This window comes from Spermophilus citellus (assembly GCF_964194105.1).
Source record: "Spermophilus citellus genome assembly, chromosome: 10".
Lineage (NCBI taxonomy): Eukaryota > Metazoa > Chordata > Mammalia > Rodentia > Sciuridae > Spermophilus > Spermophilus citellus.
The window spans coordinates 28,714,739-28,728,898 of record NC_138197.1 but is presented as its reverse complement, the minus strand read 5'-3'; the positions used below and the strand labels follow the sequence as shown (position 1 = coordinate 28,728,898).

General features: G+C 45.0%; 1 protein-coding gene across 1 annotated transcript in view; it reads left to right on the top strand.

Annotated features, from left to right (window-relative positions):
* The window catches only part of CRACR2A (calcium release activated channel regulator 2A), a 215,298-nt gene that overhangs the window by 144,328 nt on the left and 56,810 nt on the right, over positions 1-14,160 (top strand). The window contains exon 5 of the mRNA XM_081310360.1: positions 2,333-2,479. Coding sequence (XP_081166486.1) covers positions 2,333-2,479 — 147 coding nt within the window. The remainder of the gene's footprint in view (positions 1-2,332; positions 2,480-14,160) is intronic.

Here is a 14,160-nt window from a genome sequence, read left to right as displayed (position 1 = left end):
AGGGAGTCCAGAATCAAGGTGCCAACAGATTTGATATCTGGTAGGATCCCTTTTCCTGGTGCATAGATAGCTGTCTTCTCCCTATGTCCTCCCATGGTGAAAAAGAAATGAACTCAGGTCCCTTTCGTTAGGGCACTCATCTTATTCATGAGGATTCTGCCTACGTGATCTGATCACCTCCACAAAACCTCACCTTCTAATAACATCACTTAGGGTCAGGATGTCAGCATATGAAATTTGGAGGCTCACAATCATTCATACCCCAGTGGGGTTCAATCTTCCACAAGGATGGAAGGTCATCAGGGTGTCTCTCTGAGATCCTTTGTCTCTGAATCCTTTGTGCCATCTACATTTTGCCTATACAATGAAGTAGACACCCACGACATGGTTTTTATGGAGAAAATGGAATTCTGGGAAGCAGAGAGACTCCTTACCTCTCCTCCTCTTGTCTCCTGGACTCCTTCATATCATCTGGTACAGAGCCAGGTTTGTAATAGATGATAAATATTCAAGCATGAGATTGAATGTGGTATAACTAAGGGTAGTTTGTAACCCTGAAGGTGACGCTGAAACCCAGGGCTGGGTTTGGGCAGAAGTTGGATGTATACCAACAGGACAGCACCACCCCATGCCTCTGCCACACACCCCTGTTGGATGGATGAGTGCAGGGATAGATGGGTGGGTGGGTAGATGGGTGCATGCATGATGGCTGGCTGGCTGGCTGGCTGGTCTCAGTAAGTAGGCAGATGTTTGGATGGAATGGAAGCAAAAAATAATGGTAGTGAAAAAGCATGGGATGGAGGGAGGAAGGGAGCAGAGAGATGAACAGACACTAACCAGAGGTGGGTTTATTTCTCAGAGGGCCTCTTCTCTGCTGGGTGCAGAGAATTATACCTGTTCCCCAAGAACATTTCTAACATGGCCCAATCGAAATATCACTTCTGAGGAAAGTTTCTAAAACATAGCGCTTGTTACATAGGCCCAAAGGATTTTATTCTTTGTCCTGAAGGGACATAGTCATAGCTGCCCTAGAATCATATTGGTTTTGTAACTCAGTGGGGGGCAAATCAGATTTATGTTTGACTTATTTCAATCATCGGCCAGAGATTTTTTAGTCCAGAGCGGGAGAGCAGGGCCCAGGAATGTGGCTCCTCTCCTCGTCCTCCCTTTGATGATCAGTATAGCCCCACGAGTCTTTGCTGCTGTGCTGGGTGGGCTCAGGCTCTAGCATGCCCATTTCTAGAGGGTGCTTCTGTGCCTGTCACTCTGCGTCTCATCTCTCTGACTGCCTCCATGTCTCCCAGCTGTCCACTTATCTTTCCCTCTGTACGACCACATCCTTCAGACTTCTCCTTCCCTTTTATTCGCTTGCCAGTCACTCACATGCCACAGGGCCCCAGAGGGGTGCTGCCTATTCTCTTCCCTTCCCCACAGTGACAACTGCATTCTACCATCCATCAGATGGTATGTCTTTACCTCTCAGTGGTGAAGACCATTCTTCCTGGAAGTGACAAGCTTGTTCCTTTAGCTCCCGAGCGGTTTTCCTCACCTTCACTGGCTCCCAGCCACCTCGCTTCTCCCTGGCATTTTGAGGTGCTGTGAGTACATTGCTGCCTGTGCTCACACCTCTAGCCCACTGTGGCAGACACAGAGAGTGGAAGCAGCAGAGCGAGGTAGGAAAGGAGCCCATCACTGGAGTCATGTCCACCCAGAGCATGTCCCCGACTCCATCGTCTGACAGTGATCATAGCACACTGCACCTCTCTCTGTTTCCGCATCTATAAATGGGAATGACGGCAGCATCTGCTTCCCAGGCTTCCCATGAGGATAACATGAGCCGATGTGCAAAAGCACCTTGCATACAGCAAGCACTCAATAAATGTTAGCTACTATCATTCATTTATTTTTAATTGGTGCACTATAGTTGGATATAAAACTGGAATGCATTGTGATATGATCATACTTGCACGTAGCGTAATTGTATCAACTTTACTCCCTAGTTGTTTTACTGTTTTATTTTATTTTATTTGAATTTTGGTACTGAAGATTGAACTCAGGGGTGCTTAACCACCGAGCCACAGCCCTAACTCTTTATATTTTTTATTTTGAGCAGGGTCTCGCTTAGTTGCTCGGAGCCTTGCTAAATTGCTGAGGGTGGCTTTGAACTTGCAATCTTCCTGCCTCAGCCTCTGGTGCAGCTCTCTTACTCTCATTTTTATGATGATGGTGGTGATGTCGTCTCCAGCTGTCCACTTCCTTTCTGGGAACCACTTCGTTTCCTGCAGAGCCTCATTTCTCCACTCCCACCTTAACGTCCTTCCTTCTCTTGCAGCGAAGACGACGTGAAGCAACTCTGGCTGCAGCTGAAGAAGGACGAACCTCACTTGCTGTCCAACTTTGAAGATTTTCTAACCAGAATCATATCCCAACTCCAAGAAGCCCATGAGGAGAAGATTGAACTGGAATACGCCCTTAGAAGGTGGGAACCCTGTTTCAACCGCTCTCTGTGCTCTCTGTGCCTGTGTATAGAAACCAGAAACATAAAGAGCACTTTCAGTTTTCCATGGAACCTTGTGTGATGCCTCCTTATCACTGCCTGGGTGGAGTAGGGGTGTCTTCCATCGCATATCTACTTTTAAGCCCTTGCTCCTATTTACTTGGTACTAACCATACACTCTGAGTCTCACAACCCTTTTGAGCTAGGGACCATCTACTGGTATCCACATTTTACAGATGAGGACTTTGAGACACAGAAATGTTAAGTAACATGCCCCAGAATGCAGTTTCTAAGTGATAGAGCCAGATGGCCTATCTGGCATTCTGGGCCCCTCCCGACTCTGAATTGGCCCTCCCTCTGTAGAGGCAGCACATCTATATGGTGGCCTAATGAATTTGCCTCTCCTGACTTCTCCCCTGTCCTCGCTGCTCTCTCTGCCTCCACGGCTTCTCCAGGAGACAGGAGACAGGGGCATGAGGTCCGTCATGAGAACTGACATGTGGTCACAGGCACTGTGTTTATTCAATCACTGTAGACGTTCAACACAGTGAGCTCACATTTGGGAAGCATGGGATTGAATGTGGTATAACTAAGGGTGGTTTGTAACCCTGAAGGTGAAGCTGAAACCCAGGGCTGGGTTTGGGCAGAGGCTGGATGTATACCAACAGGACAGCACCACCCCATGCCTCTGCCACACACCCCTGTCCTGCTCCAGGGGTCTGCTCGTATTCTGTAGGAATCTATCCCCAACAAGTCCACAGCTATGTGAATCTACAGACCACCTGCTCACTGTGCAGATCCCTCCCTAAAAAGTTTGCTCCTGTGTGGAGGGATTTTAGAGTCTATGCTGAAATAGCCCTAAAGGAAGCACACCCAATCAAAAAAGAATAGATCACCATAAGCTTCCATCTACCTATCACCCTGAGCCCCAGCTCCTTTTCATCGTGGGCCTTCCCCACATAACTCCCAAAATAGCTCACTGGGATAGATACAAATCTGGGGGGGAAAGAGTCCACATTCTGGGAGAGTTGAGGCCTGTAGTGCTAAAGGATGCACAATGGCTGGAGGACTGTTAAGAGAATCCTGGGGAGAGGTGGCCAAGGCTCAGAGAAGGGAAGATCTGAGAGAGGCACTTGTATGTAATTTTTACATCATTAAACCATGGTATCAGACAGACTTGAGTGAGAATCTTGGTTCTGCCACTTACTAGCTGTGCAATTTAGGCCAAGTTACTTAACCTCTCTGAATCTCAGTTTCCTTATCTGTCAGATAGGGATGGTCAGAGTTGTGAGCATTAAATGTGATCATATGTGTGAGTATTTGGAACAGTGCTTGCATACAAGTAATTGATGCATGTCAAAAGAATAATTATTGTCTTAAATTAGTATCTTTGTCAATATTAGAGGATTTGTCTGCCTGAAGCAGGGAGTTTGGGCCTTTATATAATCAGAGGTGAAGTTTAAAGGAGCTTTTATCCTTCTAGACAACATGGTGTTGAGGCTGGCTACACCAAGTGTGGTACATGGACCAGCAGCATTGGGCATCACTTGAAATACCTTAGGGATGCACAGAATGTTGGGCTTCACCCCAGCCACACGGAATCTGCATTGTAACAAGATATCCAGGTGCTTTATGTGTAGATTTGAGATATGGGGTGGGGGGGGGGCTGGAAATCAGAAGATCTGAATCAGGTATGGCAAAGCAACCCGCTAGCTCTGTGATCTTGCTCAAGTCTCTTGGCCGCTCTGAGCCTCAGTTTTCTAATCTATAAAGTGAGGGAGCTGGATCAGTTTCTACCCACCTCACCCCATCCCTCTGACCTGGAGGAGCCACTGCAAATTCAGGCAGCCCTTCCAGAGCGGGGTACTCTTTGTGTACCTAGAGAGAGCAACTGAGCCTGAATGGGTGGGCAATTACCCAGATCGCAGCCTAGAATCTCATCGCAGGCCTCCTCTGCTGGCCTGCTCTCCTGCAGATAGAGACAAATGCTGACACGCTGGAGAGCCTCCTAGCCCTGACATCCATCTTCAAGTGGCCTCTGTAAGTGCTTTTGCCCTAATTTAGTAATTGCTTTAGAAGTTATTGAGATGAAAGTCAAGGCCACTCTTGGCTGTGTGTACAAAACCATCTCAGCCAAAGCTTCCAGTCCCTCCATGCCAGCTACCCCTGCCTGAGGTCAGCTGATCAAGTCCAGCTCTGGCAAGACTGGGGACTCACTGGGGTCTCTGACAGCCTCATTCTGGAGGTATTCTCTGGCACAGAACCAAAGAATTGCAGGTAGTAGTGAGCAGAGCACTGACCTAGGAAGGAGGAGGACCTGGAGCTCTTCCTAAACCACCAGCTTGGTGACCTCAGGCAAGATGCTTTACCTGTCTGTCATTAATTTCCTTGTTGGCAACATGGGTGACGGAGATTGGTGTTTTTCAGACTCTTTGAGATGGTGACTCACTAGAAGAGATACATTTCACTTTGCAATCCTCATATACTCCTATGTAGGTGTAGCTGAAACCAAAGTTCTATGAAATGGTACTCACCCTTATTACATGTGACACTGAGGTTTTTATATTAGAGTCTTTTTTATTCAATTAAAAAAAATAAGGTCTGTCCCACATTGCTGGTAGACCAAACCATCTCTAAAGTACCAGATGATCTATAACTTCTGCAGCTCAGAATGGTACTAGACCCAGGTCCAGCTGCTCGCTGCTGGAAAGCCAGTACTCTGGAGATGAGTGTTAGTGGGAAGGAGATCAGTTTTATTCAAGGTCCAGCATCTTGAACAATGGGGGAGCTATTGCCTCAGAGCCCCTTCTTAGGGAATTCAGGGGTCACCAAGGGCTTTTATAAGGAAGGAAAGGAGGATCAGGGGACAAAGGACAAGCAAGCTTCCTGCTGCCCAAGGTCCTGATCATCCAGGGTTTGTGTCTCTTTCTTCCCCCCATCTGACCACACTACAAGAGACCTTCGCCCCCTGGAACTATTTACAAACATATTGCACTTCTGCAAGCTAAATATTGCATCAATTTATATGTTTTGTTTTAGTTAATGCGCAGAATTCAAGAATAAGGAGGAGTGTTGCCCATTCTGGTGTTCTCTGAAGGCCCCAGATGTTCTGGGCTCTGTACATCTGGAAGAAAGATTGTTTAACATTTGACAGAGATGTCACTCAAGTGTGACTTTTCTTTAGAATTTAGAATGCCAGGCAAAGGGAAGGGAGACAACCCTGTCTAGGACAACCCCCAAAGGGCCACCACTGTTGCAAGTCAAACAAGAAACCAGGACATCTCAATGGAGTATGAAATATTTAAATGGGATTCTTTGCAGATAACCCAGGGTGAGGTTAAATGATTCTGAGACATCTTTTAGAAAGTGAGTTTGATGGTTTGGACTGGTTTGGGGGAGGGGCAAGTCCAGGCTTTAGAGAAGGAAGTGGGAGGAAGTGCTGGGAAAGGCCTGATTCAGGATGGGAGTCCAGCGGAGTCCCAGCAACAGCCATCCCAGTGAGCTGTCAGAATGTCTCGCAGGCTCTGCCACAGGCTTACCTTTGCTTTTCAGCACAGGTTTGACATTTAACTCCATCTGGAAGGTGCCATAGATGATGGAGATGAGTGTAAGTCATAGCTGCTGTGTGTCCCTCCCAGGGCTGGAGTCAGAGGGGAACGCAATCTGATTCACATGTTATCAGTACTTGGCATTTAGTAAGCGCTTACACTGTGCCAGGCTCTGAGGTAGGCAGATAGAGCCCAGAGTCCTTACCCTTGAAGAGTTCATGATCACACTAACTAGGCAGTGCTTATACCAAATTCTGCACAAAGCTGACCAGAAAGTTCCCACATGGAAACATTAGTGTTGCCCTTGGCGACGAGAGCCTCTGCTGCCTCTCTTTTTGCAAACCACACACTTTGTTTTTTCTTCTCATGGGGCACAGAGAAAATGAGACTGACTTCTTGGGAAGTCTGGCCTTCCCCAAGGTATGCAGGAGGTACACTCCCTGACCCCAGATCCCCAGGCTTGGCCATAACCCTCAGGGGTACAGTGTTGCTTCAGTGAGTAAAAGAGTCCACTCCTCCTTACAGTCGCTCTCAGGTCCCAGGAGGAATGGAGATGCTATTGGGGTAATTGTGTTAAGGCTCCAGTAGATTCTTGTGCTTCCATTAAAAGAACCAGATAAAGGCATAGATATAACAGGAACAAACTTTATTGGGACCTCTTGCTCAAGCAGGGAGAGACTGACCCAGAGAATGTCAAGCTGGCCAAAGGACAAAGGAGAGAGCTAATTTTATCCAAGTAGAAAGGGTGGAAGGGGTAGGCTAGAGTTTTGTTAATTGGGTTTAAGTGCTTTTCAAAAGGTGTTTTTCTTTTCTGGGGCCAGCACTTCAACCTTGAGGGAGTGGGAGTCATTAATTCTCCTGGTGCCAAAGTTCCGTCTCTCATATTGACGCTGCTTCCTGCATCCACATCTTTGCTCTGTGAGAAGGAAGAGTTGCTGTAGCTGTTAGAGAACACATCGGTGGGGAGTGTTGAAAACACAAATCATCCGAGTAACAAGTTAAGTGTCCTGGCGACGTGCTGCTTCCGTGACTCCTCAACAGTGTCATCCTTTAGGTTGTTTGTTCTTGACGGTGTCAGGCTTTAATGACACACCTGGTTTCTGAGACCTTGAAGACTGTTTGAGAGTGAGTAGGTGGGGAAGGTCGTATCTTGCTCTGAATAGCTAACGCGCCTGGAGCCAGGGCAGGAGAGCAGGGAAGAGCAGCTCTCACGCCTTTAAGTGCCAAGGAGCCAGGAGTGAAGGCCCAGGAGTGCATCTGCCCTTTTCAGTGGGTAAGCAGTGACTGACAGCCTCATTCCCCCTTCAGAGTTTTTACTCTTAATTGTAAGTGGTGCTGCTTTTATGGGCTTCCTGATGGTCTTGTATGTGTACTTAGGAAAGCTCCTGACAGCAGGTGTCAGAGACCCAACCTCAGAGCATGCTGACTGGCGCATGGTCAGAAATAACCAGAACTCACCTCACCTTATTACTGGAGATTTTTCACTGCATATTGAAAATAAGAGGAGGAGACAAGTATGAGAACATCTAATCTCCCACCTCCTTGTCTTTTAGGGCAGTGGTTGTGGAAATCTCAGATTTGTGTCAGAATCCAGGTACAGTGTTTGGCTCTGATGCGTGTCCACTTAGAAGTAGCTACAGGCCCGTGGGGTAAGGTAGAGAACAAAGTCTAATGCAAAACTGGGGACTGAAGACTAGTGTCTCCACTAAACTTGGGGACTAAGATCTTTTCCAGCTATTGCAACTGAATTCCCAGTGCAGAAATTCAGAGAACTGTACATTTTAGTATGATGGTTATGGGGAGTTTAGACATAAGGAAGAACTTCCAGCCATCACAATTAGGAAGGTCTTTGTCATGGAAAGCATGATTTACATTTACCTTTTCTGGAAAAAAAAAAAAAGCTTAAAATCTCTAGGGTACATAGAATGCTGCTATGTGGAGCATCAAAAGTTTCAGATCTTTGCCAGAATCACTTAGGGATACTGGGGTCCCACCCCAAGGGGTCCCAATTTACTTGTTCTTCCGTGGGAGTTTAAAGTCTGCATTTTTAAAACATTGAGGTAAGGATAAATTACACTGTGTCTGGGGAGTGCTTTGAGCTCTCTGAAGGAAAGTGCTTTCTAGATCAAAGGCCAGCCACAGGCTGAACTGTCAGCCTTGCTCAGGCTCAATCTTCCGTAGTTTAGTGGCCTGGGGATACCGCACTGACTGCCTGTTTCCTGTCATTGGAAGGTCATGCTTGGCCTCAATGAACTTGGCAATAACTCCTGTTCCCTCCTTGGAATCAGTGCTTTATCTGCCCAGTCTTACCTGGTCCAGCTGAATCAGGCCACAGACAGTCTCTTGGGAAGCTCAGAGACCCTTAAATTGCAGCCTTTCTCAGCCACTGTCCAGGCACTTTCTATCTAGAGTGATTTCCCTAGGCTCCAGGAGGGTAACAGACAAGGAAAAAATATGTCCTGCAGCCTGACAGGCAGCTGAACTATCATAGCTGGCACCCCAGCCTCTAAGAATTGGTATTCTGTGGTGTGGAGCTCTGGGGATGTGAGAATATTTGCAGGGAGGGATGTCACCATGTCCTTGGTCTTGCCTCCAGATAGAGCAGCCAATTAAGCATCGTAAATACAGCAGATGGCCCTTTTATTCTGTAGGGTTCTCAGACCTGTGCAAGGCCTCACCTGCGTGGCTTTTGTGTATTAGCTTGCTTTGGAATTACCTGAGGACACTTTTATTTTAAAAGGTTGATTCTGAGGCCCTTCCCTGGGGAGTCTAAATCTGCATGTGTCAGGAAGTAGGCCCAGGAATGAGTATCATAGTGACATCCAAGGTGATTCTAATCAGACAGGCTGCAGACCATGCTTCAGGACATACTGCTCTGGCCTGTTCTTCCAGAGGTATCAGCCTGCAGAAGGTACACCCTGGGGTGCTCTTCCAATCTGTCATTTTAGTCCTGTTTATAGGATAAAGATAAAGAGTTCTTGATGAGGACTCTCAATGAGGTGATGACTTAATCCAACACATGCATTTTATGGGCATATTATTATCCAAGGCAGAAGTACACTGTGAACAAGGCCCTGTGAACAAATTGAAGGGTGAGGCCTGTTTGTGCTCTGTGCACACCACGGGCATGATTTGTAAATCTGACTAATGAAAAATGGTTTGCTTTATAGGATGGGAAAAAGCCGCAAAGTTAGTTTATATCAGACAGCAGAATCTAATTAGGAAGAAACCATCCATCTTGAAAATCCAATTGGCAACTTCACAGCCTTTGCAGAATTTTCTACAAACTCTGTGGTTTCCTTTCATTCATCTGTAGTGTGTGTGTGTGTGTGTGTGTGTGTGTGTGTGTGTGTGTGTGTGTGTGTGTGTGATAGAGAGAGAGGGACAGAGAAAAACAGATAAGCGATACAGAGTCATAGATTGCTTTCAGAGGAACGCAAAAATCCTAAAAACAGGATTTCTCTGTTCACTGTCCATAGACTGAAGCTTCCTGAAGAAGGCAGCAGGGGGCAGTGGTGAGGCCGAGTCCCAACTTGCCATTCTCATCCCAAAGCTGGCTGAGGCAGATCTGCTTCTACTTTCTCTTTGAGAGTTCCACAGCCCAGGGTCCTCACTCTGTTCTGTGGCTGGCATGATCTTGCCCCTCTTCATCCCAGGCAGTGCAGTTGGTCAGCCATGTGCCTTGCTCTGTTCAGGCTCATTCTCCAACTGACAGATTCCAGATGGAATTTGGGACACTGACAATCCTAAATGCAAATGTATGGAGTTGTCAGTTTTATACCTTTGGATTCTTAGGAAAACACTGGGATGCTATGGATGGAATTGTGGAACATGGAATCATGGGACCTGGAGTCAAGACCTGGGTGTTCTCCCTGCTCTGGCTCTTGGTGATTTGATCACTTCACTGTTTGACCCTCCTTCACATGAAAAAAAAAAAAAAGCTGGGGGGGGGGCTGTTGGAGATATATGAGCTTTAGAAGCTCACCATCTATGATAGAGAGGAATGGATCCCGCTGCCTTTGCATTTGTCTCTTGCCAATCTTTACAAACCAGGAACCACACTGATCAAACAACTGCCCACCCCCAAAGAGACACATGACATTAGAATTACAGCCATCCAAAGCCAGAGGCCACATCTGAAACTCTGCCTTGGGTTCAAGCTCCTGAAATGTGTAGAGAAAGCCACCTCTTCCTTCTGAGATCAAGGTTACCCCATTTATTTAGGAAAGAAAGAATTAATTTTTTCTTGGGATGATATACAGCAGGTGGCCCTTCTATTCAATAGGGTTCTCAGACCTGGGAAGGCCTCAACTGCATGGCTCTTTGTATTAGCTTGCTTTGGAATTACCTAGAACCCAGGAGAGGACTGGATAACTTCCTGAGACCTTCTGAACTCCCAACAGATTTTATTTATAAGTGAAGGCAAAGGAGAAAAGAAACAGGAACAAAATATTTTGACCAACTAGTATTCTGTAGCAGAAAGGCCTTGGCCCATTGCAGGAGCTGGAGCCCTGGTGGTGTTGAGTACTAATAATCCTCAGTGTGCAAAACACTTTGTGAAAGTTAATTAATTTTCACAGTTCCTGTGGGAGGCTGGCAAGGTGAGCTATTGCTAACTGCATCTCACCTTCCAGTTCTTTGCAAATGATCTTTAAAGGCCTCTCAGAATCTAAGTCTTTTATTTACATTATGGAATCATGATTTCTCCATCCCTATTTCCTTCTCTCGCATTCCCTCCTCAGCTCCCCAGTAACCCCCCTGCCCCCCACACACTCATGGTCAACCTATAGAGATGAACGTTTACAAGAGCTTGACATTCCCAGGTGACATTTTATCCTCTGAATTGGACCCAGGATTCTGCCCTAGTTTCAGATCTGTCACTCCTTGTGACATCGTCAGTATAAAACTGTTATTCCTTTCTCTCACCTGTTGAAAATCTCTTTTTTCTGGACTCAGCATTTCTTAACTTTTTCCCTAAGAACCCCACCATCCTCCCTACCATCAGAGCAGGGGGATCTCTCCACTTCCTTCCAGCCAGGTTCTGAGGTCACAAGATTACTGTCAGCCAGAACCCAGGCAAGCACCTGTCTTGATGGTGTGTGACTTCTGCCCATCCCTTCCTTCCCTGTTGCACTGGACTTGGTGTTCCAAGATGCTATATGCCTGGTGTGCAGGCACCATGACTTAAGTCTGCACTGTCTTATTGAGTGATACTTTAAGGAGGAGTTAATCAACACTTTAGGTGGTGATGTATCAGTCTCTTCTTTCCATTTTCAGTCCCCTTGACCTTGGGTTTTCCACCCCTGTGTCTTCTGTCTGCTGATGCCACACCACTCCTGCACACATTTCTTCATGTCATGTGTGCCAAGCTAATGCAGGATTCTCTCCAGTTTATATTTTCTCCTTGGGTTGACATCTAAAGGAGTAATAGAGATTTCCAAATGGGGTCAAGAGGCCTTTGAGAATCAGAGAACTTATTTAATTAGAATTTGTTAAGTGCATTTTATTACCTATTGGGCTAGACACTTCCATATTCATTATCTTCCTTAATTTTTACAAATTCTTTCTAAAGCAGATATTATCATCTGAATTTTTAGATATATAGAACCTTGGTTTACTGAAATAATGCATCTTGTCCAAGATCAGAAGGCTTTTAAATGTCAGAACCAGGATTTGAACCCAGGTCTTCTAATTCTGGGTCTAATGAACTCTGAAGCAACTGTGTCAGCAAAGGGTTCTGATCTAAACTGCTATGGAAGGTGCTATAGGAACTATTCAGCCATCATGGGAGGAGGACAGAAATTAGTGCCTATGACTTTTGCTAACTCTGGCTGGCTACTTCTCTGCATACTTGACTTTCTCTCTTACTGAGAACACATGTCTCTTTCACTCCCTTTTCTTAATACCTCTTCTGTGTCTCCCCCTCCTCATATAATTCAAAATGACTGGGATCAGTTACCAAAGATTGGGATAATTAGACACTGGTGGGTCAGGAGTTGGAGGGAGTATTTGGTGAGAATGGCTAATAGAAGACAGGTTGAGAGTTATGCCAGGCATTATTAATTGATAGCACAGATAGCTGTTCTACAGTTTGTTGTCCTTGTATTATTCGATATTTTCACCAAAGTATGGATAAGGGAAAATAAGGGAGAATGTTTTATAGTAATAAAAAAATCCCATCCAAATAGAAAATGCAACATATATAAATCTTTATGCACCAAATGACATAGAAGCAACATGCATAGGCAGAAACTTTTAGAAAAACAAAGAAAATCTGATGAAAACAAGACTTTGGAAGACTTTAACAAACATCTCAGATTTGACACATTAGCCAGGCAAAACACTCAGGATATAAAGAATTTAAAACCATCAAAACAGTAAGCTTAAGAAATGAATATAGAATTGCATGCCTTACAAATAGAATTTGTATTTTTCTGACAGAATTTAAAAAATTGATTATGTTTTTAGCTACAGAAGAAAAGTCAATAGATTTAAAAGTGTAAATACCTTACCAGAATATTGTCTGACTATGAAACTAGAAACCAATAGTTTGTACATTTTAAAAAACACTCTTCTAAATAATTCTTGGATAAATTAAATTATAAAAACCATACATTACTTAGTATACATTTTGAGTGTAAGCCAAATTTGCAATATCAAAACTGGGAAGGCCATTGAGCATACTGGATGGCCAGTTGGGATCCACTTATATAATGACAAGCTGTAAAAATGGACAGACACTAGTGAACATGAAATCTAACAGAAATGCATTTGAGACCATCCTCCATGTCCAGAAAGCTAACAGCAGGAGTACATGTGGAGGAGATATGATGCAGCATCACCATCTGTAAAACAAAAACAGTCACATGGGTGTAGGTTTTAGTTGACAAATTGGTTAAGCATTCATCAGCTTTGACATGCTACCAAGAAAGTCAATTTGATTTTAGGCTTCATGGGTAGATATGTGCCATCTAGAACAAGAGAGACAATTGCCAGCTCTAATCAGACTCATGCACTGGGCATTCAGTGTGGGTTCCACGGCTCAGCGAAGATGATTAGAGCCCATTCAGAGAAGAGAGAAGGCAATGATGTAGAGACTTAAAAAAAAAATCTGAGACACAGTTGGAGGAAGTAGTAAGTTTGGCCTGAACCCAAGGCAGCTCCCTGAAGTCTTGATGCTTTTCTCAAACATACGAAGCACTGTTATGCAGAAGAGGGGTAAGGTCATGAGAAGGCAGATTTCTATGATCCAGAATATTCCAAAGACAAAAGGAGTGCATGAAGAGATAGCAAGTTCCCTATTGCTGGAGGTGTTCTTACCAAGTTGGGTAAATACTTGATTGTGGCAAGGATTTTAACACTGGAAAAGAGAGGTGGTTGGACCTTGCAAAACTCCCAACCCTAAAATTATTCAATTCCCCTAGAATACGGTATTCCCTCAATATGGCCCCTGAACTTCTGAGTCTGGTACCCCAAATTGCTAATTAAGCAGAGTCCAACATTAACATTTTTCACACATGAAGGTTTGAGAGTATATGACTGATAGAGGTAGTCTGAACCCAAGTGAAACCTGAAGAATTTGGGAATACTGAAAATTAAACATCTGGTAATCAAATGAAGACATTCAACAGGAGTTCAAACAAGGGTTTGGTGAGGGTCAGAAGGATGGGAGCAATCCTCCTGGAGAAGACTACAAAGTCTGTGCTGGTATGCATTAGGCAACATGAGTGGTTTTAGAAATTGTGGTACAAAGATTATCTATGAGATATATATATATATATAAATAAGCAAATATGATGGTTCTCTCTCCTTTGATGCAGGATGTGGCATGCCTGGTTGGAACACTGCATGCCAGGTGTGCAGATCCTTTCAGAGTGTCTCTAACCACTGCTGCTTTCACAGCCCCTGCGGAGCCCCCTGCTGACACAGGCTTGTGCTCTGCAGTTCCAGCTCACATGCAACCTACGTCTCTAATGCATTGCTCTGACAAGAGCTTTTATTGACCGAGCTTTTTCTTCATTTTCTGATTGCCCCTGAGCCTTTCCAAACCCAGCAACCCTGTTATCCTTGAAACTAAGACCTTCTTCCTCTCAGAGAGCACTGTTCCTTTGCCTT